We start from the raw sequence: 27819 nt of genomic DNA on the forward strand, positions 1-27819 counted from the left end.
TAAGTCTGTCTCCAGCTGACTTAATGACAAGCCACTGCAAAGCTTTTTCAATGGCAGCAGAAGCAATTGTATATTCCTTTAAAAAACCTTTTAGCTTCTACACAGCCTTTATCCAGCTTCATCTGGGCACAACTGTGTTCTAGAGCTTTAGGTCTGCCATATGTGAATTGCTCTAAGAAATTCAGCCTATCCAATGTTACTCTCTGTCCTTTCTTCAATTCCATGCTCAAAGGCTTTTAAAAAGAAAATCAATTCAAGCGGATTGCCACGAAAGACTGGAATATCAACTGGTAGGAGCAGAGACACTTTGTGTTGTTGAGTTTGTTCTTTCGCTGCATTACAGACAACAAATCTGGAATAGCAGCCTCGCCACTGTCACCTGTGCTGGCCTGATTGCTAAACCTGTCCCTCACCTCGGGATGTCTATTATTTCATCCTGAGTCACTGAGCAGGCTCCGTCTCTGCATCAACTCTTTTTGCTTCATCTTCATGTTTATTCTCTTCTTGTAGCCAGCTGTGACTCTTTTCCACAAAGGCCTTTAAATATTTGGCTTTGGACTCAAACAACTGGGATTATTAGTCATGCAAAATGTGTGCAGCAATCAGGGTTTTAACTTGTAATTGGCTTTACACAATTCCATCGAAGAGCCTCAATTTCCTTCATTTTCCTTATAAGGTACCGTAATTTAGCTTTTCTCTGAGTGGATGATTTGATTTCCATTTGCTCCATTTCAAATGAGTTTTCTGTGATTTTTCAACACAATGAATCCACTTACTTTGCCTTGTACTTGGTTGGATGACGTCACGCCCGAGGCTTGTTCACTCCCTAACCATGCCACAATTATGAAATGATGTACTCACAAAAGCGGCGCACAGTTTTAGATCCAAAGGTGTGGAGGAAATCCAAATCTGCATGCGAGGTCATATTTAACGGCATTCAAGACGATAAGCCAATGTCCCTTCTTCCTCTTGCTCTGACAGCGGCATGCAAATTGCCACTGTGTGTCACGGGTATCTTGAGAATCCTCTTGCGTAGTAACCTTTTCTGACGGCAATTTACTCTTTGTCACTACATCAGCAAGGCATGAAAATCATGAATAGTGCCCAACGGCGACAACAAAAGAATGAGGCCATTGTAGAAAAACAAAAATAAAGTTCAAATTCCACTCGAGTCCTCTTAAACACCAATTATGAACCACAAACAAAACAACATGGTGGTGTTAGTCCTAGCGGGGCGTAGCCATATTGCTCATTTTCAAGGGGCTGTTTTAAAGTCTTTTGTTTTTTTTCTTCTGCAAAACAAGTTGGCAATATTGAAAGGTAATATAATTTTCCTGATTAAAAACATAAAAAACAAAACATCAAATCTTAGTGAAAAAATGGACCATCCCTTTAAGATCAGCACAATCTTGTAATTTTCTCGTTGATTATGAGCATAATGCGCATTATTCTGGATACGTGTGAATTGTATTTCATGAAACCCTTAAAGAATGACACTCACACTGCCACCCCTCTGAGGTGTTATCAACCCTGAAGAATTTCTGGCTTTACCCCTGCTGCACATAACAAACAACAGTAATTAATCCATCCATCCATCCATCCATCATCTGTACCACTTCTCCTCACTAGGGTCGCGGGGGGTGCTGGAGTCTATCCCAGCTATCTTTGGGCAGTAGGCAGGGGACACCCTGAACTGGTTGCCAGCCAATTGCAGGGCACACAGAGACGAACAACCATCCGCACTCACTCTCATACCTAGGGGCAATTTCGAGTGTTCAATCGGCCTGCCATGCATGTTTTTGGAATGTGGGAGGAAACCGGAGTACCCGGAGGAAACCCACGCAAGCACGGGGAGAACATGCAAACTCCACACAGGATGGCCGGAGCCGGGATCGAACCCACGCCCGATGCTGTCTCTCACTGTGAGGCCATCGTGCTAACCAGTCGTCCACCGTGCCGCCCACAGTAATTAATAATAAAGACAAATAAGTAAATCTGTTTGAGTTGTATAAACAGAACAGAAGTATTTGTGATAATTTGATTTTATTCCTGAGCTTCCACTGTAAATTTCTCCTACTATTTTGTCCTTTGAATGCAAAGATATATCCTGTTGAATTTTTAGGCACATGATCAATGCTACACTAAACAAAATGTTAAGATGAAGCTGAAAGTTGCTATTGCAAATGACTGTCCATTATTGATTCCATGTTGAGCTCCAATGTTGAGTGTTTGTGGCATACACAATTCTCCAGGCTACTCATTAACACGTTTACAGAAAAGGTTGCCAGAAATCGTGAGGCAGAAGAAAATTCTACTCAACCTGCGCCATATTACATGACCACTCATACCTGTCTTTCGACCGGCTCGTCATTGGCTTCTCCAGATGTGCTGAACGAGGGTTTCCATGCGAGGCGGGGGCGCGCGCGCCTGCTGCAGGAGAGAGGCTGAAGAAAAGCAGTGCGTCTCGCAACTTGTTGCGCGCGTCTCCTTCGGCGCCGCATTTCCACATCTCACTTGAGAAGCAGACAGAGGACACTTTTAGCAACTTAGAGGAGTCCAAAGCGACGAATAAGAGTTGCTTAGTCAATATGATGAGGTCTGGGTGTGTGTGCTTGACAGCAATAGTGTTCTGCATGGCCGCCAGCCCAAGCGCAACAGCGAGACTCATCAAAGTCAACGACACCTCACCGGAGACCAGCGAGATGCTACTCTCTTATTACGCGAACACGTCAGGGAAGATGGGCAACAGGACGTCGCCTTATTTGCTGCTGGACTTTGACGAAGGAATGCTGGAGGACTGGCGCTCCCTGGCCAGCGGCGACGGGAGGCGCGGCGGGGAGTCGGGCGTCAAGGCGCTGCTGGTGGCAGCCTACTCCGTCATCATTGTTATCTCTCTGTTCGGAAATACGCTGGTGTGCCACGTGATCGTGAAAAACAAGCGCACCCAGTCAGCCACCAGCGTGTTCATCATGAACCTGGCTGTGGCCGATGTGTTTATCACTGGACTCAACACGCCTTTCACCCTGGTAAGTGCACGCTCGAGTCAAACGACCCAATTCGAACCAAAATGTATCACATGGTCAAGCCTGTATTTAGTGAGTCAATGCACACATTTTACAATCGAAACACTCCAGTCCACTCCACCAAACTAAAAAGTACAGTGGTACCTTGACGAGTTCACTACAAATCAAATCGTTTTTTCCTCAATTGAAATGAACACAAATGACGTGAATAATTTCTAGTAGGAAGAAATGCTTTCAGTGTATGAAGCAAATTCGGTCTCTCTCTCTCTCCCTCTCTCTCTCAGTCAGCATTCATGTTGTGCCTATCGGTGAGTGGCCAAGCAGGTGACGTCCGGTTCTGCAGCCACTCTTAGTTTGAGGGCCTCTTCAAATTAGTCAATTGAGCTAATATTTTTACCACGTTTTCTTAATATCTACATTTAGAGAGAGTCTTGCAAGTTTTAAAGTATCATGAAACCTGGCAAGATGTCTGTAAAAAATGGATGTATTTGGAAATAACGAGGGCGACACCGAGGGCACTTACGTTGCTTAATTGGTCAGAAAACTGCAATCACTCCACCCCAAAATCTAAGCAGACATCTCTACGTATGATCGCAATATCCATCCATTCATTATCTGTACCGCTTCTCCTCACGAGGGTCGCAGGGGTGCTGGAGCCTATCACAGCTGCTATCTTCGGGCAGTAGGCGGGGTACACCCTGAACTGGTTGCCAGTTAATCGCAGGGCAAACATAGATGAACAAACATCTGCTCAATGCTCAAACCCACACCTAGTGGCAATTTATCCAATCAACCTGCCATGCATGATTTTGGAATGTGGGAGGAAACCGGAGTACCTGGAGGAAACCCACCCAGGCACGGGGAGAACATGACCAGGAAGGCCGCAATCGAACCCACGACCTCTGCACTGAGAGGTCATCGTGCTAACCAGTCTAGAACCACATAATATTAAATCAACTCGATGGTCGTAGATCACTACCTTTGAGTAATATATGTATCAATACGTTTTTTTAAATACATATAACTATTGGAACTTATAAATCAACACTCAAATTAATTCACATCCCCCCCAAAATAGTGCTGTATGACATATAATTGATAATTCGAACAAAACTAAGATATTGTATGTAGTCATAAACTCAACACTGACCTGACAGTAGATTATTTCTTTTTCATTCATATAAAAAAAATAATCCAAAGTTTAGTTAGTTGTAATTCTCTTCACTACATGGAGACAAGGGTTCGAGGTCATTTAACAAAAATCGGGAAATAGTAAACGTCCTTCATGCAGCGGGCTCTCACTCTCTCACTCACTCTCTCTCTCTCTCTCTCTCGCTCTATCTCGCTCTCTCTCACCCACTTTTGCCCCCCCACACTTTCGCCCCCCCCCTCCCCTACTTCCACCCCCTCTCTTGCCCTCCCCACTTTCTTATCGCTCTGTGGTGAAGAGAATCCATCTATCCAATTTGTATACAGTCAGGACCTCATTAGGTCGCCGGCGTACTGTAGCCTATCCCAGCTGATTTTGGGTGAAAGGCCTTGTAGACCCTCGACTCATCACGGATCAGTTTCAGTGCGTGTAATGTAAAGGCAAAAGGACAAGAAACATGCCACTTAGCTACGGTAACAATAACACGATGAAACATTAACATTCCATCAACAGACACATAGCCACTGGGCACATGTTGTGTATGCTTTTTAAATGCATGCGTTTTTAAAATTCAAGCTTTTTTCGAAAAGAAATGAATTGGATAGTAACGCTGCGGCAAACGGATGATTTGTTGAGATGGCTGAAGTGCAAATCGATGGAAATGCCCAAATTTCATGAATTAATTCATGACCGTAGAAGAGTTTTCATGGCAACATTTGCCATTTGCTCCCAGTGGCGAAGCAACTCATTTTCAGGCCAACAAAACAGGACGGTTGTGACACAACAATGGGGGGGGGCAGGGCATGGGAAATTATTTTGCTTCATGTGTTCAATTCATCGCCTGCAAGCCATGTCACTGCAGAGAGGTTTAGTCAACACTTGCCGTCTTGTCGATTCACACCAGAGTGCACCTTTGAATCTTCGGGGCTTAGAAGCTTGATGATGTCCTGTCACAGATACCATGACAGAACCTAGCAACTCCCGAATGCAAGAAAAATGGCCATAATCCCATGGTACACAATGTTTTGAGCAAGCAGAGCTGCCATGGCCACTGGGAAAATTGTGTAAACGTAGCATAATGCCTCCCGTCTTCTCATTTACTGATGAAATATTAAATTATTTCTTTCAATGACTGCTTCAGTGTGTCATTTTGTGTGTGTGTGTGAACGTGTGTGTCTCACAGGTCCGTTTTGTAAACAGCACGTGGGTGTTCGGAAGGACCATGTGTCACATCAGTCGATTTGTACAATACTGCTCTCTCCACGTGTCAACTCTCACACTCACTGCAATCGCCCTGGACAGACGACAGGTTGGTGCGCAAGAGCTCAACCTGGCTCCTTTATGTGAAACTCTGATATGGTATTCATGGTGCTACTCAGAAATAATTGATTTTTTTTTTACAGAAATAATTTATATATTTATATATATATATATACATATATATATATATATATATTTTTTTTTTAAATCAAACCCAATTGTAATGCAAATTACACCTGTTTGCTCCCGTTTTGTTGTTGTTGTTGTTGTTGTTGAAATCATCCTAATTTCGGTGGAGAACGGACTCAAGCAGGTTTTAACCAGTTTGGAATTTAGTGCAGCTCTCCTCACATAAAAATGCTTGATTTTTATCTCCGGAATTATGATTTGTAATTAAGATTGAGGACTGGTGATAAAAGGATCATGTGAGCTTGGGTTCTTTACGCACCTGGCTAAATTTAGTATTATTATTATTATTATTACAAAATAAATAATGAAAAATACTTCTCTTCTTATTCTGTGTTCTTTTTTTTCTCTTATTGTGAGTTTTTTCATCTTTTTGTTAGTACGTTCAGAGCGCACTTGCTTTTAACTGAAAAGTTTTCCATTTCTATTATTCATCAAATGAGAGCCATGATAGCAGATATAAATGAACTGTTTAATTGTGGGTAAAATTATGCTTTTAATTGCCACAAACCACAACACCTTTAAGACCCAGCATGCCTCCTTATTTTGTATGCCAGACTGCGACGATATGTCTTTCAGTCGCTGCATTGCATGTTCCTGGCTCTGCTAACAAAATTAATTCGATTCACTGAGATGGCGATCGTTAGATTTGAGACATTTTGTACAAGTTGATAACATCAATGTTGATTGTAATGAGCATTGTAGAATGTTTAAAAACTTGATCCATGAAGTCAAGTCTCCTTCACCAAGGCTCTTCTATAACCATAATTAGTTTACAGCTTGAATTCTTTAAAGGTATGCAGAATGAATAAAATGATCCAACATTCAACTTTGATTCAACTTTGCGGCTCGTACCAGCATTCCTGAGATGTTTATAAATGATGGTGCAGGTTAAATTGAAGGTGGCCTAAAATCTTTTTAGTAATTGTTATTGTTTAGTGCATATTAAAATGGAACCAAAACTATAGGTCCTGAAATCGAAATGATAATTATCACGTTTTTAGATAATAAGTTTGATTTTTTTTTTTTTTTTTGCCCTGTTGTGGCAGCCATACGCTCCCGTATGAAATTAGAGTATGGTAATAAATTAGGAAAATGCACTGTGCTAAAGATTGGCTTTTCATTTAGTTTCTATTTAACCTTTATCCAAAGTGTGTTGTGTTTCTTCACTAGTGTGCATAAATAAATTGTAGTAAATTGATTTAAAAAATTATTTTTTTTCGCATCTTAACGCAGTATATTGCTACAAATTTTATTATGCATTTTATTTTTATGAATGCCAATGAGGGCATGGAGCAAAAAAAAAGGCTCTGGTACTTTGATTTCCCAGTTCATAAACGGAACATTCCATTCGCAAGAGAGGGCGTGTGAGATTAAATAATTTCAGAGACCGCTGCCATGATACTTTCTTCATGGGGGGCCTCAGCAGATTTTTAAAACAAAACATTTTCAAACATTCCAGACTTTTCTGTTCTCGTAGCTCAAATTGAGGCTCTTAAATACTAAGCGAAAATCTGGGTGAGACTTTTGTAAGTTGAGGCAGTTAGCCAAGCAAAGCCAAAAATTTGGTGATTTAAGTCTTACTCAAGTCTCCCACCTCTGGTGTAATGTTTTTTTTTTTCAAACAATTGTTCCTTTGTTGCTTTTAAGTCTGATCTTATTTTCTGTTTCTCAAGTGAGATCTGAACCCAAAGGAATCATATTGATCATACATCAGATCTGATAAGTGTTTTGCAAAGTACTTTTAAAATAGAAAGTCAGCAGGGAGCATCACTGAAGAATGTCCTACATATTTCTGAGAACTCTTCATCTGTGAAACACACACAAAGATAAAGAAAACACGTAATACATTTTAAGCATTTCATGACCTGTTCTGTGTGTGACCCCTCACCACAGGTAATTTTACATCCTCTGAGACCACGCATGTCGCCGACTCAGGCCAGTGTTTGGGTGGCCCTCATCTGGATAATGGCAAGCTGTTTCTCCCTCCCACACGCCATCTACCAGAAGCTGTTCACTTTCAGGTTCAGGTAAAGACATACTCCAACTCACAAAGACACATGAACCTCCATGTGATTATGCTTCGACTATATGATTCATTGATACAATAATAGTAGCTTGACATTTTGGTCACCATGGCGATTGAGCTGTTACTGACACTAATCATATTCTAATAATGATGGAAATATCAGTTAATGATATGACTGTGTTATAATCATTATCATTAGGCATCAGAAGTTGAAAAGGTTTGGTCATGTTTTAATGTGAGGAAAAAACAGGCGAGTTACCAACCTACTACTATATTACCTTCGGATGTACTTTTTAATACTGCCAGTATGTTTTCAGGACAGCACTGACGGGAGTGTACAATATATCGTACAGCGAGGTTGAACACACTCCATTTTTGAAAAACATTTTTTATAATGGTTTAAATAATTAATGAAAAATACGTTGTGGGGTCATAGTGTCACCATGATACATGTTTTTTTTTTTTTTTTTTAAATATTGTAACAATCTCTACTAATGTGAATAGAAAGTTGTGTTGGGTCACTTTGTTGCAGATGTAAATTGAAACTGTTTCCTAAAAGGTATATACTTCATTTTGGTGCCTTCTTTTGCTTACCTTTTAATAATCATTGCTTTATCGCTCTGTTACCAGTCAAAGATTCCGCAGCAAGCTGACAAGACCAATGACTTTGTCCCACCGGAAGGTTCACTTTTGTAGCCACCGCTGCTTTAATAGGACATGGCCTCTTTTTCTTGCAAAATATATTTGTTCTCATTTTTAGCGTAGCACATTTTACAGCTATTGCACCTTTGTTGATCTATTTGATGCAATAATATACAAGTTGATTCAGTAAATTGGAATATTGGACAAAAGTGCATTTATTTCAGTTGTTTAATCCCAAAAAGTTGAATTCATATATTTGATCAATTCATTAAAGAGCACTGTAAAAAATATGGAGACAAAGCTTCCTTGCTTTGCTATACTGGCGAATGGAGTGCACAATAAATCAGTCTTATTAATACGTTGGGTGCCCAAAGAGCTTTACTACAAAACCTCCCAACCTTATTTCTCAACTGAATTTATCGAACTGTCAAGTACAGCAGGAGCACACTTGAGGCTACCTGCCACCATTTTAATTCCCAAAAAGTTTAAGAAGGCTTACCAGGCGTCCGTCATTTACCGACCAATGGACTTTTAAAAACCATGATGTAGTGAGGTTACGAACAATGAATCTGAATTTATAGAGAGAACACCGCATTTGTGATTCTATATTTCAACATTATGAAACACTTTGTGAGTCAGAATTCCCAAAATATGAAAATCTGTCAATGCAAAGTCTAGTTGGAAAAGCCACGTCAGCCTGAATACAGTGCAGAATCAATTCTGAAAATTGGATAAAGAAATTGCGGTTTATATGTGGGGGAAAATGGCCTTTTTGAGAAAGCTTTTGTGTTAAATTGCCGATTGAAAATCTGATCAAAAAGGGACCTTCAAAACAGTGTAATGACACTAATTCTCAACCCTCTACAACGCTTCGGGCATTTGTGTACTTCGCCATGCTGAGTTCAATTTTGAGCCTATTTCCTATGAAAATGTTTATTCAGAGACCAGAACATTTTAAATTAAACAAAAAAAAAGCTTTTTGAAAGGGATGGAGTGACATTTGTATTTTTGCAAAATGAAAATAATGAAGCTAAGCTATTCAAACTTTGACATAATGTACCGTATGAACCCATAATGTCCTTTGAAAAATGTGGAGAATTTGAAAATATTAGCATTGGTTGCCATGGTAATGATGACTCTGTTAAACGGATTTGGGATTACACTAGCAACGCTATTTCTCAGGAATTAATGGATGGATTTCTTTGAATTTTATTATGCAACTACCTATAAAGGTACTGAGTTTAAAAAGTTGGATGCTACACTGTTAATTCTACTTGATAAATTTGCGTTTTTCAAATGTTTGTAACCTTGACAACAATACATGGGGAATGCTCAAAAAATCGTATTTGCTCGAAGGAAAGTATCATGCAAAAGCAAATTTTTTTGTTTCTTGTTTTACTTGACCCATCGTCAAAGTGAAGGGAAAGTCTAGAACGCTTCGTGTGCGTGTAAAAAAAAAAAAAAAAAAAAAAAAAAAACTACGACCAATCACCACCAAACTGTACCACTTTAACCTCTCAAAATATCAAAGCAATTGCGACAGTATTTTGGATTATTTCGGCATTAAGCGTTTTAACCCACAAAGATGAAAAACTTAATGAGGTTTTTCTGTCCTTTTTTAAATTAAAATTCCCATCATCCATCCCCAGAAGGCATCCCGTGTGTGTGCACATATTGACTGAAATTAGGAGCTGTCTGCCAAATGACATCACTTGCCCTTAAGACTTGACTTGAATAGCCCCAATTAAACATTATTATGAGAAGAACAGTGTAGGCAGTCGAATAGGTCATGTTTTTTTAGTCCGTTGTTTTCTCATAAAGTGCTTTTTTTTAGAGGTGTTTGAAGAGCCAATTAATATTTTCTTAAGAATTCACTTTAAAATGACATTTAATTCAATATGTTGATTTCTTGAGTCACTGCTCCATATGAAATATTAAACAGTTTCTAATTTCAATCTTGATCTCCTTTCTCTTAACCAGTCAGGAAAAGGAGCGCAGCCTGTGTGTCCCAGACTTTCCCGAGCCATCGGATGTCACCTGGAAGTACATTGACCTCCTCACCTTCATACTCCTTTATATGCTGCCCCTTGTCATCATCACGGCGTCCTACACCACCGTGGCCCACCGGCTGTGGCATCACAATACCATTGGTGACGCCACAACGGCTCAGCACGCCACCCAGAGGAGGAAGCGGCGTCGCACGCTCGCCATGTTGCTCATGGTGGTGGCCGTGTTCGCCGTCTGCTGGTTCCCGCTCAACTGTTACGTGGTGCTCCTCTCCAGTCAGGTCATCCACTCGTCCAACGCGCTTTACTTCTGCTTTCACTGGCTGGCCATGAGCTCCACCTGCTACAACCCCTTCATTTACTGCTGTCTCAACCCCACCTTCCGTCAGGAGCTTCGCCATCTCCTGAGCGTGTGTAGAAAGAGCCGGAGAGTGGCGGTAGAACTGGAGCTGGAGCGTCAGCCCGCCACCGTGTGCCCTCCGTGCCGCAGGATCGCCTGGCCTGACAACGAGTCGTCGGGGCAGAGGCAAGCTTTGCCACAGCCCAGCAACCCCTCATTGCAGAACAGCCAGAGTTTATCTGAGGACTCGCCTCGTCGCAAGGACACGCACTCTCTTTTCACTGTCAGAAGGGCCCTCACGGGGAGAACTGATATCCTCTCTGTCGAGCCCATTGTAGCTGTGAGCTGACTAAATGTGTACCACAAAGTAATTGGGGAATTTTTGATCACTTCTTTGGATTCAAAAGATAATTCAAGAAACTAATCACACATTACATATCATTCTTTGGAAAATGGACTGGTATGGTAGATTTTGCTACTTTTGTTTTTTTTTTTGGGTGAAGAAACAATTTTTCCACACCAAACCTGGCACACCACACAAGCCTCTTGTTAGCTACTTAATAGCATTGTACACTTATCAACAATATTATGACCACTTCCCAAATTTATTTATAGCTCAATCAAATATTCTACCCTTTCAAAGGTTTGAGTGACACTGCGTTTCTCCTCATGATGCTCTCTTAACTATTTGAGGTAAGCAAAATATTAGAGACAGCTCACTCACATTATGATCCAGTAGAGTTTGACACCAAAATCTATCCATTAATTTTGTACAGCGTTCTCCTCATTCGGGTCGGGGGTGAGATGAAGGCTACCCCAGCTGACTTTGGGCAAGGGGAACTGTTCACCCTGGCCAATTTTTATGTATATCTGTATATTTAATGGTTTTTGACCAACTTAAATAATATTACATGGTGGTATTTTAATTATTTTGGCTGCATTTGATAAAGATGAGTTCCAACCAACTCAAATCAAATCATATTACAATGAGGTCTTTTGTTTATTTTGGCATTATGTGAGAAGGGACCAACTCAATTGTAATCATTACAGGGTCTTTCATTTGAGTTGGGGGCGACATACATTTAATTGATACAGTGGAAATCATGCCCACAATTTAATTGTATTCATTCAATGAGTTATTTTTGGAGTGGAAGACTCAAAAAGTCTCACAGCATCTAATTAAACAAAAAAAATGTCACGAGAGGTGGAATGATGTACCTTCTGACATCTAGTGGAAATGCATTTAATTGTTCTGCCTGTCTGAATATGTCCTTGCCATCGAGAGAGAAACAAGAATAGATCATTTATGCAGAATCATTTTTTGACTAATTACACATGATGGTCTCTTGCTGAATACAAATGTGCCATGGCACAATAATTAGGAATCAGTGAAATTGACAAACAACAATTCACACCCAGTCACACTAATGGCCAATTGAGTGTCCTCATGAACCTAACATGCATGTTTTGGGGGGGACACGGGAAACTCACAAAAACAAATTCCAGAGAGAAAGACTTCAGCCGGGTTTTGAACCCACAACTTCAGAACTGTGGGGCAGAAAGAAGAAGAATATTTAGCAGTGACAATCCAAACTGATTATCTTTGTGAAGGCTATATGTTTGGTACGCGGCTGCAGAACGCAGTAGAGAGACGTCCCTACCATGAGGAGCCCGGTTCAAGGAAAAGCGGCTCGGATGGATGGATGGATGGAAAAAGCAATCCCACTTTAAGACTTGTATAAGCATGATAGGGTCATGAGTCCTTGACATCAATTCATTTTTCTATTTGACTTCCTGTGGTGCTGAGTGGGAGTGAGAAGAAGTGGACAATTTTTCACATTCACGCCAATTACATCAGAATTGCTCTATTGTGCTATTCATCTGTCCTTTTGTCTGTCGCGCTCTAAAATACAGAAGATGCCATGCGGGATAAATTGTGGTTGTTTTATAACTGTTTTATAATGTAAATACCCTTTTTTTTTTTTTACATAATGCAAAAGTTCCAAGGTGTGTCGGTGACTAAAAGTCTTAACCAGCACTGATACCGTTTGTTCTCTTTATAGTTTCCTCTTAAGATAGACTGATTCAGGTCAAAAGGTCAAACAAAAAGATACAAATCATTCACACTCATAATGGCGCAATAGATAATGTAAAACCTACAATTAACCGAACATGCATAAGAGGCAACTTCATTGAATTCGTTCAGGTGCAACACTGGTTATGTGTATTCATTTGTTGGTTAGTTAGTTTACAAACATCAAGCTGTTATGCTATAGTCCTTTATTTGGGCCTGGGCCTCCTTGACTCATCCTTTGAATTTTAAAAACACAGTTAAGTGCTAAATTATGCATGCCACGGTCACTGAGTTTCCCCTAAGACACGTGTCTCCATGAGAGTCGCTATCATGCATGTTTTAGGTGTTTCCCTCACCCAACACAACTGATTCAAACGGTGAACTCATCAGCAAGCTCTGCAGGAGCATGATAATGTTGTATAATGTCATTGTCGTTATTCTTAATTTTGACAAACACCTTAATGTCCAAAATGATTCAAACCCTTTCTGAAAACAGTCGTATCCAATGTTTTAAATGAATATGCCGGACATTATTACATGCTGTTTAGATCAAGAAGTCCCAGATTAATTTAGAGCTTACCTTCTTTCAAATGTGCACATTGTTTTTCTTCGCTCTCTCTCTCTCTAGCATGTGAAGTCGATGTAGTGTTTCCTCATTGATTGACTGTTGTTTGTTCCAACGAGATTGTTGTGTGTTTCGTTGATGTTGCCGTGTTGTTTGTATATGTCATTTGTTTGTTCACCTTGACTTTTGCTTCAGATGCTGCAAGAGGAACAAAAAAAGCCCGTGTTGAAAACACGGTAGCTGCAGAAAATAAATCAATATTTGGTTAAGATGGTGCACAGTTGTAGATGATGTGATGATGTGTTATATTCCATATATATATATATATATATATATATATATATATGGATTTAGGTGAAAAACTGCTGAAAAATGATGCACATAAATGCCATGCCCATTAAGAGAAGCATCGAGTAATTTTCTGCTAAACGCGTCAAATTGTGAAGACTGCACAATGACTCATAATGTCACCGCAATTGGCAAAGGTTGCCTGCCAACAGCTGATGATTTGCCTCTATCACAAGAGGCTTCTCAAAAGACATGCCCTAAAAGCTCCTTTTCAAAGTCAAACACACTTTTGAATGTGTACCGCTCAATGTGGGTATTTACGCCACGTTTACTCCAAATGTTTTCCGCAAGAGGCATTTTGGATGCGGTTTTTATTTGAATGTGCATCTGTGGTGCCTGGTAGAAATCAGCAAATCACTGAAAAAGAAACAATGCTGATCAGGGTGAACAAATCAGATTGTTGGCTAAATGTGGTTTGTATTTATTATATCGGTTATTTTCTTTGGTCCCCGCCTAGTGCCCGAAGATAGCTGGGATAGGATCCAGCACCCCCTGCGACCCTTGTGAGGAGAAGCGGTACAGATAATGGATGGATTGATAGATGGATTTTCTATGGAACCAAGACATATTGAAAACAGGACCTATTACTAAAAAGTACACCTGGTTGCATAAGATAACTATGGTTATATAAAGGCAACTGCTTCCTGGTACAATATGCTGTGATCATATGATCCAATTAATCGACTAATTGCAACTGCAATTGGTGACTAGAAGTCGACTGGCAAAATAATCATTTTTGGCAGCGCCGAGAATTATTTTTGCACCGTCTAGACAGATTAAGCTTTGTTATTCACATGATCTGCATACAATTTACGTGACTGTATGTTCATTGAATGAAAATAAACGAAAAACTTATATATTTGTAATGTCCCTGGGTTCTAAAAAGGGGGGGCGTGGTGGGAGACACTGCCATAGATGTCTTTGTCACTTCATTCATACTGTAGTTGTATTATCTTTCCAGCCACGCCATTGGTCAATTAATTGACCAATGGTGTGACTTTAAAAAATTAACAAATAATAGGGACTACGCTTCGTCTTCCTTCGGCGCATGCGCACTCCTTTACTCATAGGAAGAACCCTCACGTCCAACAGACGACATTAAATCTACTTAAAAAGGTACTCCGAGAACTTAACCTCATGTTATCCTGCGCGCTTCACAATCAACATTCATGTATCTTACAAATATATGTTGCACCCGACCTGTCTTTATTCATAAAACCGCGTCCGCGCTGCTTTCCTAGATTCCGCTCACATTGTTGTGCTAACCGGCGAGAGCTAGCTACAAGTTAGCATTGTACCGTCCTGTTAAGCTAACGTCAGCTTTTGTTTCATTCAAGCTCCTCTCGAGTTAAGTTCGGTTTGCCTTCAGCGGTTACCTCTGCGCATAAACATGCTCTAAAGTACTTTTTAAAACGGTAACCTAACAACTCAATTGTTTTAACGTTGCGTTTCTGTGATTAATTTGATGACCGTAGAACATCTTCTGATTGGATGAGGCGAGACGTTATCGATTTGAGACGGCTCCAACCGGACCTATTTGACAAGTGCACTGTATCACATTTTTTTGTGTTTGATTCTACATGGCTTCCCGTTTTTATCCGTGTCTTCAGTTTGTTTTCGTGTTAACGTTACTTACCGAAGTGCATCTTATTCACTCTTGTTGGAGGCGATGATTCGAGACAAAGTGAACTTTTTGCCTTCGGGTCATCTTTCGCCATGTTTTAGCTATCCAGCCGCTGCAGCGGAGGCTTTCCGAATTAGTATGCAATAAGGATTGCAAGCGCACAATTTGGGCATTTCTCTTACACTGAGAAGTGTGCATGGAAGGGGATACGAGGACGTATTCAGCATGGATTACCGCGATTGGACGGTAGGGGCCAAATCACTACCGTAGGACAAATTCTTAAATTATATTGACTATACCGTTTATACCGCCCACCCCTAGTTGGCTAGAACTGTCAATTTATGACAAATAAGGAAATACTTTTTGACCCGTGTGGTGTGCTTTACCAAAAACACAGAATCGTAAGTAAAGGTGAGTTTAGTGAAGGTTGTTGTAATAATGTCAGGTATATATTTAATGTCTTTATTGATTAAAGAGCAGAAAAGTGGTTCAGATGTTGTTGTGATGATGATTATTGTGACTTGCTGCTGGTGCAGTGCGACAGCCTGATTACTGGACTTGATGGTAGAAAGTGAAGCCATTAATTTGCAAATGCTTTTTTTGTGTGTTCAGCTCTTAGGAGCTCATCTCCAGGAGTAAAGCTGTATAAGCACTGGCTTGACCGGAACGAAGGAAGTGGTGCGTCGTACGCGGAGCTGCCAGTGGACATCGTCATGAGTTACAAGCCCATTGCTCCTGCGCCGGCTGGCTCCAACCACACGCCGCCTGGTTCGTTTTAACACCAAGTCTAATATTATGCTGTGTAGGCAACTATTTTTACGACCTGCCAGGAATCATATTTCATACTTCATAGACATTTTTTTTTAATAGTACCAAGAATGCCCTGTGAGAGGCAGGGTGATCCCACAGGGTGTTCAAAATGTGAGGAAATGAGTCCCCGGTGGCCAAGGCACAGATCACAGAATGATCAGCACATTTGCCCATTCAATTATCAGGATGCATAAAGTGTCATTCAAATTGGCAGCGAACAAAACATTACTTGGTTGTTGAATTTCACCCATGATGGGTGAACAGGCACAATTCTCTGACCGGTGTGTGTTTTCAGGCTCCTCCGTTCCCTCTCCCTCCCTCCCGTCATCATCCAACTTCCGGCCAGCTTTCAGTGACTTTGGCCCACCCTCCATGGGCTTTGTTCAGGTATGCTAGCAGCACTCCCGCATATGTGTGGTGATTCACAACGAGGGAGAGCTTCTTTGTTGGAAATGTTGAAACTTTTGGCCCTCTAGTGAACAACAACCTCCACCTTTTGTGACTTGCCACATGCTAGCTGGCAATTGGCAAAAACAGTGGTGCCATGTTGGGAAGTTTTTTTAGTTTGAAGCTGACACTTGGTCTTGACGTATGTTTTATACAAAACAGAGGTATTTTTCTTTGTAACAATTGTGGCGTTTTGAGAGGTATAGAACAGAATAAAGGTGTTTTATTCACACCTCAGGCTCTGGAATATATGAGTATTAAGTTACATTAAACTCTCAAGTCAAGCTATACCTGTATGTACTACTTGTCATGTATGCATAATCCCCTTTATGATTTGATGCATTTCTTTCATTCTCTGAAAAATTCTAAACAGCCCGTCAAAGTCAGTCAAGGGTCGACATACAGCGAACTTCTGTCAGTCATTGAGGAAATGAGTCGCGAGATCCGACCCACATACGCTGGAAGCAAAAGTGCAATGGAGAGACTAAAGAGAGGTATTAGACATAACTTGAACATTAGCATGGCCGACACTTTGTCCAAGAAGCACGAGTCCATTAGTCACATCTCAATTAATGCAGATTTAAGATTAGTTATGGCTGCCGCATGAGGACACCCAAATCAAGACTTAATTGGTGGAGTGAAAATAAAGTCACAGTTTTACAGTTTGGACTTTTGATAGAACAGCTTTTAAACACTGAGTCTAATTCAGTGTGATTGGTTTAGCCATCTGTGTGTTTGCTGATTATAGATGTCTTTGAGACTTCCATATGAGGATAGACTCAAGCTGAATATTTTTTGGGGGAAATGAGCCCATCATTCCATGCTCAATTTTTTGTAATCTTTTCCAGGTATTATTCATGCACGTGCACTGGTCAGGGAATGTCTGGCAGAGACGGAAAGAAGCGCCCGTACATAACCTTTACTGCCCTGGTCCTACACCTAACCCATTTTTTGTTTTTAATTTTTTCCCCCCCAATCCTTTCTGGTTGGCTTTTTTCAATTGCATTGTCCTTGTCATTCCACCTGGCCTTTCTCGTTAAACTACTAGTTCCATTTTCTATTTTTCTTTTCAGTTGGCATGTGGAAATTTGAAGTTGAGCTCTGCATAAAAAGCACATTATACTATTTCATATTGGTCAATACAGCCAGCAAGACCAAATGATCCTTTAAGTTAAAACCAAAACTTGTTCCCAAGTTGCAAAGTTTTTATCCCCCTTTGTTCATTTGTGCATCACGAACAGAGCCCATTTGCTTTCCTGCTCACCTACATTGGTCCTATTTTCTAGTCATCTTTCAACAGAACTATGTACTGTACATCTCAAGTCAATTTGTTATTGTGGGAATTTTGTAAACCAAACTTTTGCAGTTCAGTATGTATATCTTAATTAAATGATAAAAAAAAAATCGCACTTGTAATGTATCTTTTCCTCATTGGACAAAGATTGAGTTGTTTTGAAGTAACATGAGAATCAGCATTAAAAATGGCAATGCATGAATAAACATTTATTTGGATTACACAATTACTGCTTTAGTGACATTCGACTAGGAGAGACCCATCCACAGCGTTACGTTCAATAGTTGTTTCCATAAAGAGTGACAATCCAATGAAGCAACTAACCACTTTTTTTCACGTGACGTAAGATCACAGGAGAAAGCAACGTCCAAGTGTGTTGTTTTATGATTGTCAACATCTCCATCTGTCAGCCATAATCGACCCGGAGAAAGTGGTCCGATGCTAATCCCGAGACTAATGAGGTGCAGAGGGACAAAGGAGAACTGTGTGAGAAATTTAGTCCCAATTTAACAGTGATTACAAGTGGATTATAACAATACAAGAAAAGCAAGAGATTGCAGCAAAACAGCTTGTGTGGCACAAGACGGCGTTCTATATGAGGGAATGACAGGGTACATTAAATAGATGAAACAATTATGTTTGAGGCTTTGAGTTGCTTTTGGCAACGAAACACTCAAAGGTAGAAACAAAGCAGACCTTGGGAACATTGTGTCTCACAGAGGACAGTCTGTCTTGTGAGTGTGGCTCAAAGTGAACCGCCAGCATGTGGCGTTTCCAATGCTTTGGCCTTGAAATTCACAGGCCTCTTCTCATTTTACTCCTCTTCAACCCTGACGAGAAAAAAAGAGCAAAAGAATAACTGTAGAGTGTGTGACTGAGAAAAAAGACTAATTGTTCATTTTGAACTGACTGTGGTAGCAGTTTGCGGCGGTGAGTTGTAGTGGAACAGGCCTTTGTAGCGCCCCTTTTCCTCCTTCTCCTTGGTTCGTATGCGCTCCTCCATGGCCCGCAGCTCCTTGGTGACTGACGGCCCGAGAGATGGGTCCAGCTCAAGCACTTTGGCGAAGTCCGCTCGGGCCTCCGTCTCGTTCCACACTGCTGCATGGGCCTTTGCCCGCTTGTAGAAGGCCTTTACGTTGTCTGCAACACAAGGACCAGCGTGTCAAAATGATGTTCAAATCTTGTGACACAAATGGCAAGCTATCAAATTAATAGTTCTTGACTAGAAACAAAATAATTGGTTACATTGAACTATGAGGCAATTTTGCTTAAAAATAAAATCTTCCATTTTTCACAAAATTCCATTTACAATTTATTTTTTAATTTTTTTTTTTAATTTTAGGAAAACGGCTCGCTTGTTAAGACGGGACACACACAGTCAACAATTATGGTTTCCGGTTTGCCACGTGACGTTCCGCATGTGTCGAATTGGCAAATATACAATGGATGTAACGAGTATATTATTGACTTATTTAAAGAGCTGAAATTGGACATTTGCATTAACAATGCAAAAATAGCTTGAAGAGGAAGCGCGACGCCAATGTGATTAAATTCCACTCTTACCACATTGATGAACATCGACCTTGAAGCACAGGCAGTAATAGAAAAATTTGGTGAGCCTTACCCTCGTATTTGAATGTGAGTGATGAGCAGTGTTCAATGACTTCGTAGTAGTGGCCTTGGAGAAGCTTGCATTGGCAGTAATTGAGAAGAAGAGGTGTGATCTTGTGGTCCAGCTTGATCCAGGCCTCATCTCCTGGATGCTCCTGAAATTGAAACATGAGGAGGTGTCAGAGATACTGAAAAGAATTTATTAATAAGGAACAGCCCAGAGGCAGATCTCGCTGACCTTCATCTGTAGATTTTTGAGGCAGGCGATGCCGTTGTAGTATTTGTCGGTGGCCTCCTGTATTCGACCTTGCTTGAAGAGCATGTTGCCCTCCTCGTGGATGTGAGGCACGAAGGCCAGTTTCTCCTCGTCCGTCATGGCCCACACGTCCAGCTGGAACGAGCCAGGAGGAAGAACCTGCAAGCACACAGGAGCTCAGTGGCAGAAACACTACTGCTGAATACTACAGCACTCTTTTGCAAGATGCAACAGAAGAAAAACATTTGTATGTCAAACTTTATAAATGAGATAAAATATATTGATTCTGAAAGGAGAAATTCAGGTGTTACAGGAGTTAAAAACAAGAATAATAAAAAAAAAGAAAAATATATTAAATATCTTCAGAAGGTAAACCTCAATATTAAAAAAAAAACATTTATGGAATACTCCAATTTCTTGAGATGGTGATTTTTTTTAGCTGCGAATTATAATCATCTAAATGATTTTAACAAACAAATACATAATAGTGCTCTCTGTGTTTAGTGAATCTGTATACTATTGTAATACACTGGTCCTCAAAATTTTCACATAGTAAAACCTTAAAAAAAAACATATCTCCAAGTACAACCATAATGAGTGTTTTCATCAAAAACAAGACATTTTTTACACCATGTATCATTTTAGGCCATTAACACATGCAGTTTGAACATTAACACTTAAATATCGCAAAAAAAGTACTAAAATAATGATTTCATTGTTAAATAAAAATGTACTTCAATATGTTTGAAAACAACCCGATCTTAAAGACTAAGTACAAAGAATACAAATACAAAAACATGATTATGCATTACTGTTAAGACATTGAGACTGATTTACTAACATTAGTCGTAATATTTTAGATGAAAGAGATGCTGTGGTGTAAACCCCCACCTAAATAAGACCCATTTCACACACCTCTGTCAGCTCAATGGTGAAGACAAGAGGCTGTGGATTAGCCTGAAGGAGGTCCAGGTCTTTGTGGCCCAGCGAGTGGTGAGAGTGGATCTGGGCAATGCCACAGCAATGCCTCTGACCTTCCAGGGGGTCTTTCCCAATGCTGATGTTCCTCAGTGACTGGGACACCAGCGGGTAGAGTGCGGTGTGCTGAGAACAAAAACAGGCCATCGCAGATATGACAGTGGACAAAAACACCTCTGATATCCTATTTAATGTGCTATCTGACTTTGGCATCACATGTGAATTCGGCGATTTCGCCTTCTCTCATAGAGATGATCACTCGTTCCCACACAGCCAGTTTAAACTTCTTGCCCAAGATGAGCTCCATTGGTTTGCTGCATCCCCCCATGTTCCTGGAGTCATCCAGCACAGTGCCATCACACAGGCTCGTGCGGTAGTGGAAGACCACCTTGAAGAGCAGACGGTGGGTTAATTGGTTGAAAAATAAACGGATACAGTGCAGTATTAAAAAAAAAATCTCGCTTTACAGAATACATGCATTGAACCAGGAAAAACACTGACAAATCCATAAAGACGAGAAAACAACTTTCCAAAGGCTGATTCCTACTTATAACCTAAAAGATCTTTTTGATTCCTTCTAATATATTATTATTTTCAAATATAACATTGCATTTATATTTCTTATGAATTAAGTTTTTCCGTAAATATTGCAATTAAAGAAAATATTCTAAATGAAATACTTCATCCTGTACGTAGTCTATATTAAACACGAGTTTCACTTATTGAAATGAACTTAGGAAATTTTCAGAGATTTTAAAGCATATACCGTCTGCGGTCTACCCTGGCCAATCACAACCACGGAAAATTGATTGCCACAATAAACCGACCAATGAGCAGTGATAAACAAAACCCATTTAGTTCCGCCCATATCCGTCCATCAGATGAGGAAAAAAATGTAAAAACGGGGAAAGAAAAGAACGCTTACTCGCCGAACATTTTTTAAAGTGTGATTAACAACTAGGTTACTCGGTGCGGGTCGCCGGTGGCTCTTGATACAAGAAATGCGTTTAGGTAGCGTAAAAGAAATCAAACCTGTTAGCCGAGAAAGGGCAACAGATATACGACAAGTTAGCATTAGCGAACGCGCTCCGTCGCGTTTGCTAAGCATTACCAAAGACCCAAATTAGACACAGTGACGCACGAACTAGATTAAGTTTTACCTTTGTTCCATCAGGGAACGTCGAAAGCGGTCCTTTGCCCGGGCTAATCAATTTCTTACTGATCCCTTCTTCGAGAAGCCTTCTCGCCTCTTCCTCCATCCTTGTCCGAGTCGTAACTGACGACAAATGACGATGTTTTCCGAAGACTGTCGATTCTAGTTTTGTCACGTTTTGCCCGAGCAGCGCCCTCTATTGGCAGGCGGTATTGCAGTCTATTGCGACTAACCAGGAAAGATTGGCCTAAATGCGCCTTGCTGAGCTTGAAATTGTTACATTTTATGTTGTGGTTTGAAACATAGGTCATTTAATGTAAATATCTTAAGTAAGGAGACAAAAATTCAATCCATCCATTTATCCATTGGTGGTTGCAACAGGGGTGAGCTGAGCAGTAAGAGCCAGAAAAACCTTTTCTAATGCTGGCATAAACATAACCACAAGAATTGACCTACATTTGCAGCCTAAATTCTGGTATTTGTTCCATAACATTTTATTACTTTACTTTAAGAGTCATTTATCTCGGCTGCACTGATTCCAGTAAATGTGAATGTTATTGCACTGTTTTTACTGTCCAATAATGCTTGTAGCCTATTTAACCTGTCTGGGCCTTTGAAATGAGAAAGCTGGGGTACCTGGAGAAAACCCACCCAAAAAAGTCCATGTGGATCTCTACCAATTATGATTAGATTAAGAGTTGGAATAAAAAAGTGGAACATCAGTTTGATCTTGTTGAAATCTATCCAACATGTTGGAATGTGGGAGGAAGCCACAGTACCCAGATAAAATCTTCAAGCACAGGGAGAACATGCAAAATCCATGCACCAAAGCACACAATACGAAAGCAAACTTTAGACCTAGAAGCTGCCCTGTGTTTAAGTAAAGTATGAGAAGAATTAGACGTTACAAATGTTTTTATTATAATTTCACAGTCAGTATTCACATAGCATAAAAATACTCTACAATATGTCCAAGAAGTACACAGGTTAGTTCACGTAGTGGAAAAAGCCAAGGAAGTGAATGGTCCAATTGTCAGTGGTCATCACAACAAGAAACATACAATACGTCAATATGTTGCCAAGATATTGGCAACAGAACATAAGTAACAGTGGTTCATGTTGTATTTGGTGAAATCTCATTTTTCAAAATAAGGCAGGTAGAACAACTTGAAGCCTCTTCTTCCACGGACAGCACAGCTGATGTATATCACATGATACACTGGGGAGAGTTCATAGAATAGTCAAGTTATTAATCACATAACTCTCTTTGGGATGTAAAAAAGGAAATTTTGAGTGAGACTCCTGCAAAAGAAGATTTCTTTACCTCCAGGGATGAAGAGCAGGAATCCAGGCACAAAGAAGATAGCACTTGAAACACCTGGGACAAAACACAAAAAACTCAGTCAGTCTCTATTCATATGAAATCACATTTTTGACAAACTGTATACTATATATCTATGCCTTTTTGCTTTAATGACATATTTTTTTAGCGTATAGGTTCTTTTATTTCTACACCACCACGCAGTAGCTCAGTTTTCAAAGTGTTGCCAAGTTTTTATACCATATACCAGCTTCATGTAGGGCAACGCTTCTTTTCCTGCTGCCCAGGGAGTTCTTTGCCATGTTTGCAATTTTGAACTTTTACTGACTGGTATGAGAGAGCGTAAGAGCAAAAATATCTAATTCAACACACATTTTCCCTGGTGTGTTGAATTTGATTCATACCTGAGGTCTTATAACACTAATGAATCACCAGGGAGAGAAAATGGCTTAATTGGGACAAATTTGGATGATTTCACTCGGGTGGGTGTACTCACTTTTGTTGCCAGTGGTTTAGACAGTGACTTTGCGTTTGAGGAAACAGTACATTTGCACTGTTATGCAAGCTGCATGCTTTACATTATAACAAACTGTCAATTCTTTGTTTCATGAAAAGTTATAATAAAATATTTAGAAAACTGTGACGTGGGTACTCACATTTGTGAGACACTGTAAATGTTTCAGAGGCATTAGCTTCAACACGGACATAAAACAACAATGGCTACTACAAAATGAGCTCTTGGAGAGCCCTGAAACTAAAAGTGGTGAACGAAAAGAGCACACGATGGTAATATTTTCACACCCACTGTGGGACACTCACATCTCTCATTGTTAGATAACAAAAACACTTGTTCAAATGATTGCTTCTGCCTTGTCAGAACAGCACCACTGAGTGTTGAACGTTAAGAGGTACAATGCAGCTCACAACGCTTATCGTTGTGGCCAGGGCATTGATTGATTGTACTTGGCTTTTACTTAAAACATCACATCTGTACACCAAACACCACTTGATGTTCTAGTAATAAAAGTATTGTCAGTGTAGTCACCGATTACAAGTCATTGAAGTTCTCTTTTGGGTTTTGCATTTCTGTCAACATTAGTCATGTGAATAAGACACTGAGAAACTGCAACACATTTGTACGGAAGAAAGGGGAAACAGGGAGTCATTTTGACTAAATATAACCGTGCTTTGAAAATTGCACAGATAACAATCAACAACACTTCATTTGAAAAGGCAAAAGTGGTTTCATCTTGCCAAACCAGCAGCACTTTTTTGTTGTTAAATCAACAAACAGAAGTAGGATGTGTAAACTCTGGAGGGAAATGTAAAGAAACATTGCTTTGGTATGTGTGTGTGTGTGTGAGTGTGCGTGTGAGGAATTTCTGCCTCCTTTGGAAGAAACAATACATTGTTGATAATATAGTGCAGATGTCACAGAAAAAAAAACATTTCCTTCTTAAGAGATATTTATTTTTCTTACCTGCGTTTGGATTCAGCTGAATGACAATGCCAGTGAAAATAAGAGCTAAAAAAAAGAGCACATGTGGAAATTACCAGGCTGGCAGGGAAGAAAATCATTACAGTGAACAGAAATTATACAAGTGGGTGGTCAATATAGGCTTAAGCGGGGGGAAAAAAACACACTGGGCACCTACTGCTTTAAAGTACAGTAAATTAAGTTCCACAAGGCGAGAGCCGAGACTCGAAAACCTGGTCTTTACGGAAAATATTAATGAGCATTTGGGGGTTACATGTTTTGTTTTGTTACGTTTGTCTGAGTTTTCTTTTTTTACTCATATCACCGGTACCTGTTTTTAAGAGTAGTGATCGGCTTTAAATTGAAATGAGCGCTATTCAGCCCAGGTGTTGTATGTTCTACATTAAACTTACCAACTCCAGTGAACAGGAGAAGGAAGGAAGCAAGGACAACTCTTCGGTTTTTCTTCACCAGTGGATGAGACACCCACCTGCCCAACAAATTAATGTACAGTGAGGGACCAACTTGAATCGTCTGAGTGAGCGTGTGTTTAAGTGTTGCAATCTCACCCGCAACAATGTGCTGAAAGTTGCGTGACGGAACTCAAGGTACTGAAGGACCACTGAGAGCTGCAGTATGACAGAGTGGCAGGGTCACTGTGGAAAAAGAGCGTACGACTGTGTCAAACAAGTAAAAGGGACAAACAAAAATACTGTGGAAACCCCAAATTCCACAGTGCCCATAGACACACTTTCAGAAACGGGCAAATAAAAGATTTACTTGGGTGTTATCTTTTACACTTGATGAATAGTGTAGGTATTTTGTTCCAGACATGTTATTACTTTAAGACACCTGGGTTTTAAATTGTGGAAAAAATGCACACTATGGCTTCTAAAATATTTCACATCAACTGTGTTTTTGTTTTGTTTTATGTAGTGGTTCGGTAAACAATTCAGAGTGTTAAAAGTGTGACACGTGATTTATAACCTTTTTTATGCGTATTCACCATTTTTAAAGCATTCTATATCAGAGCAGTCTGCTTGAATAAACAGTGTTCCACATGGTACAGATTAGACCAACCTGATTTTGAAAAAGTTGTTAAAAGAAGAATTGCCATTGTTGGTAAGCGGGTCTTCATTTTCCAAATTCTAGAACAGAACAGAAAATGATAAAGGTGGTGTTCCTCCCTCCACCCAAAACAAAACACACGTGCATTAGGTGAGTCTCACTTGATACTTTAGGTTACTGTGCTCGGGAGAGGTGAGTAAAACGGGCGAGGGAAGAGGCTGAGGTTTGGAGAAAGTCAGAGGCCCGAAAGTGAGCTCTGTTTCTCTGTCTTTGTCCCGAGCATTCCATCCGTCGGCGTCCTCGCCAGACATGGCTCCCTCATCATCGACCTCCAATACGAAGGCGTCGTCGATGGTAAATTGTGTTGCCATGGTGATTGCCTCTTATGCGCTGATGGCTAGTGGATTCAAGTTCACTGTGGTTGTGGAAAAAAAAAAAGAACAGGTGTCATCAAAACTAATCAACATGTATGAACAAAGAAATGGAGAAAACTTTTTAAAAAGCAATTTAAACTCGGGCTTTTGGATTAAAATATTCGTACAAACAGCTGCAGTTATGAATTACTCCGAATTTCCTGTGTTATCTAGTTAAGGACAGTTAAATCGTTACTTATGAGTAGAAACGCATGTAATTTGATGTGCTAGAGCAAACAGGAAGGCTAAGCTGCTCTGATCTCAGCCTTTGTTTCCACTAGTCGATGACCAAGAGGAAAACTTACTGTCTTCAAACAGTCTTTTCTTGGCAGAGATTCAGCTGGACTCCAACACGTTTGACAGAAGGCTCACATAGCTCCTGAATTTCGAGGAACACCAGCGAAAGCTGTGGATGAGAAGATGCTAGCGTTTTTGAGAGCGTCAAACGCGTTCCCAAAACTTTCTACTCTCACGCTCTTCCCAGTTTTCCCCCTCACCAGCCGGCTATCGATTGCACAAGCCTGATTACGCCCAGTGGATGTCCCTGAGTGAGCTCAATCGAGCATCGATTTATCGATGAGGCTCGTTGACGACTGTTGCGTCGTCTTTCATCCGAACTAATTTAAAGGTAGAGGACTTTAGCAACGATTTGTGACTACACTGGATTTTTTATTTTTTTTTTTACAGCTAAATAAAATGAAAGTTATACCTAGTTTAAAAAAAGAGCTAATAGGGTGATGTATTTTGATACTTTCTAACCCAACAAATATAGAATATAAATCAAAGAACTGAAGTAAGAAACTTGAAACTTAACTTTTAAGTGTTTATTGAATGACTTGTGTTCATCGGACTTGTAGTTGCATGTCATGGACGCTCGAGTGTTGGCTCCGATGTTGGGAGAAGATGCTGATCTGACTAGGCAGAACCAAACATATTATGAGGGTCAGAGAAGATGTGGCTATGGAAAAATATACAGTGTGATATATAGTAAGTATGTTATATTTATTTATATATAATGTGTTATATGAATATGTTTCAATAAAGGTCAAAAGTTAAAAATGGGCTCTTTGGGTTACAGTTTTATATGCGACTACAGAAACGTAGTGCTTCATTAGTCTCAACGCACGTCACTGGTAGAGGGAACGTGGCTTTACAAAAGAATGCATTTTATAGATGTTTCAGTAATTTTTGCATTTACTTCAGGCCTCCTTTATATATTCTATTGCATGCATTGTAACACAAGGCTGTGACATTCCTACTGCACTCACGGTGGACGGAGCAACTCACACAGGAATGAACAAACCTTGGTAGTCAAGAGAGCTAAACTATTCCATTCAAACACTTATTCAGTTTCATTTTTTTGTATGTCCTCATCTCACCTGGTAGTTTTGCAAAAAAAAAAAAACATCATGCACTGAAAATGCAAACGTCCATGAGCCATTCATCTACAAAACTAGCCCAAGTGTGTTTTGCTTCAAAGTGCTGCTAATAAAAATTAATGGTGTATTCTGACTATTCCAATGCATTCCCCTGCTTATTGAATAAAAAAAAAAAAGAACTCATCACAGTGGGTATCTGCAGCTCATGTGTGGCCAAATAATTTGTTTTCCTGCATGTCAGAGGTCTAGCATGTGCAACAAACAAGAAGATTCAAAGTAATAATGAAACATTGGTGCAGGGAATTTTACTTAAATGGAGCAGAGAGTCACAGGACCAGTAAGAAAGGAGGTCAACAGCTGTGGAT

At 40.1% G+C, this 27819-nt stretch overlaps 4 protein-coding genes across 6 annotated transcripts; 2 read left to right on the forward strand and 2 right to left on the reverse strand.

Moving 5' to 3' along the window:
• Positions 1–2783: 2783 nt before the first annotated feature.
• gpr83 (G protein-coupled receptor 83) lies at positions 2784–10985 on the forward strand. Its single transcript, XM_088303345.1, has 5 exons — positions 2784–3026; positions 5357–5482; positions 7516–7649; positions 10271–10855; positions 10925–10985. Exons 1-5 carry the CDS (start codon positions 2787–2789, stop codon positions 10983–10985), a joined length of 1146 nt encoding a protein of 381 aa, XP_088159471.1. The 5' UTR covers positions 2784–2786.
• Positions 10986–14671: 3686 nt separating this feature from the next.
• On the forward strand, positions 14672–18004 carry cdk2ap2 (cyclin dependent kinase 2 associated protein 2). 3 transcript variants are annotated; one of them, XM_088303232.1, is made up of 4 exons: positions 14672–14739; positions 15860–16015; positions 16353–16444; positions 16878–18004. In XM_088303232.1, the coding sequence occupies exons 2-4, from the start codon at positions 15961–15963 to the stop codon at positions 17109–17111; spliced, it is 381 nt and encodes a 126-aa protein (XP_088159358.1). In that variant the 5' UTR covers positions 14672–14739; positions 15860–15960; the 3' UTR covers positions 17112–18004. The 3 variants fall into 3 exon arrangements, with proteins under 3 accessions (XP_088159358.1, XP_088159359.1, XP_088159357.1); XM_088303233.1 differs by lacking the exon at positions 14672–14739 and adding an exon at positions 15353–15493; XM_088303231.1 differs by lacking the exon at positions 14672–14739 and having other exon boundaries at positions 16878–16998; positions 17353–18004.
• On the reverse strand, positions 17987–21929 carry aip (AHR interacting HSP90 co-chaperone). Its single transcript, XM_088303230.1, has 7 exons — positions 21804–21929; positions 20849–21031; positions 20581–20769; positions 19648–19824; positions 19423–19564; positions 18709–18938; positions 17987–18628 (listed from the first exon to the last, which is right to left on the reverse strand). The coding sequence occupies exons 1-7, from the start codon at positions 21900–21902 to the stop codon at positions 18623–18625; spliced, it is 1026 nt and encodes a 341-aa protein (XP_088159356.1). The 5' UTR covers positions 21903–21929; the 3' UTR covers positions 17987–18622.
• Positions 21930–22693: 764 nt separating this feature from the next.
• On the reverse strand, positions 22694–26646 carry tmem134 (transmembrane protein 134). The gene is made up of 8 exons (XM_088303174.1): positions 26381–26646; positions 25824–26077; positions 25675–25742; positions 25164–25250; positions 25008–25084; positions 24598–24642; positions 23121–23174; positions 22694–23015 (listed from the first exon to the last, which is right to left on the reverse strand). The coding sequence occupies exons 2-8, from the start codon at positions 26031–26033 to the stop codon at positions 22933–22935; spliced, it is 624 nt and encodes a 207-aa protein (XP_088159300.1). The 5' UTR covers positions 26034–26077; positions 26381–26646; the 3' UTR covers positions 22694–22932.
• Between the last annotated feature and the right edge of the window lie 1173 nt (positions 26647–27819).

This window comes from Idiotropiscis lumnitzeri, chromosome 8 (genome assembly GCF_059441095.1).
Source record: "Idiotropiscis lumnitzeri isolate Australia: NSW breed Sydney's pygmy pipehorse chromosome 8, RoL_Ilum_1.0, whole genome shotgun sequence".
Classification (NCBI taxonomy): Eukaryota; Metazoa; Chordata; class Actinopteri; order Syngnathiformes; family Syngnathidae; genus Idiotropiscis; species Idiotropiscis lumnitzeri.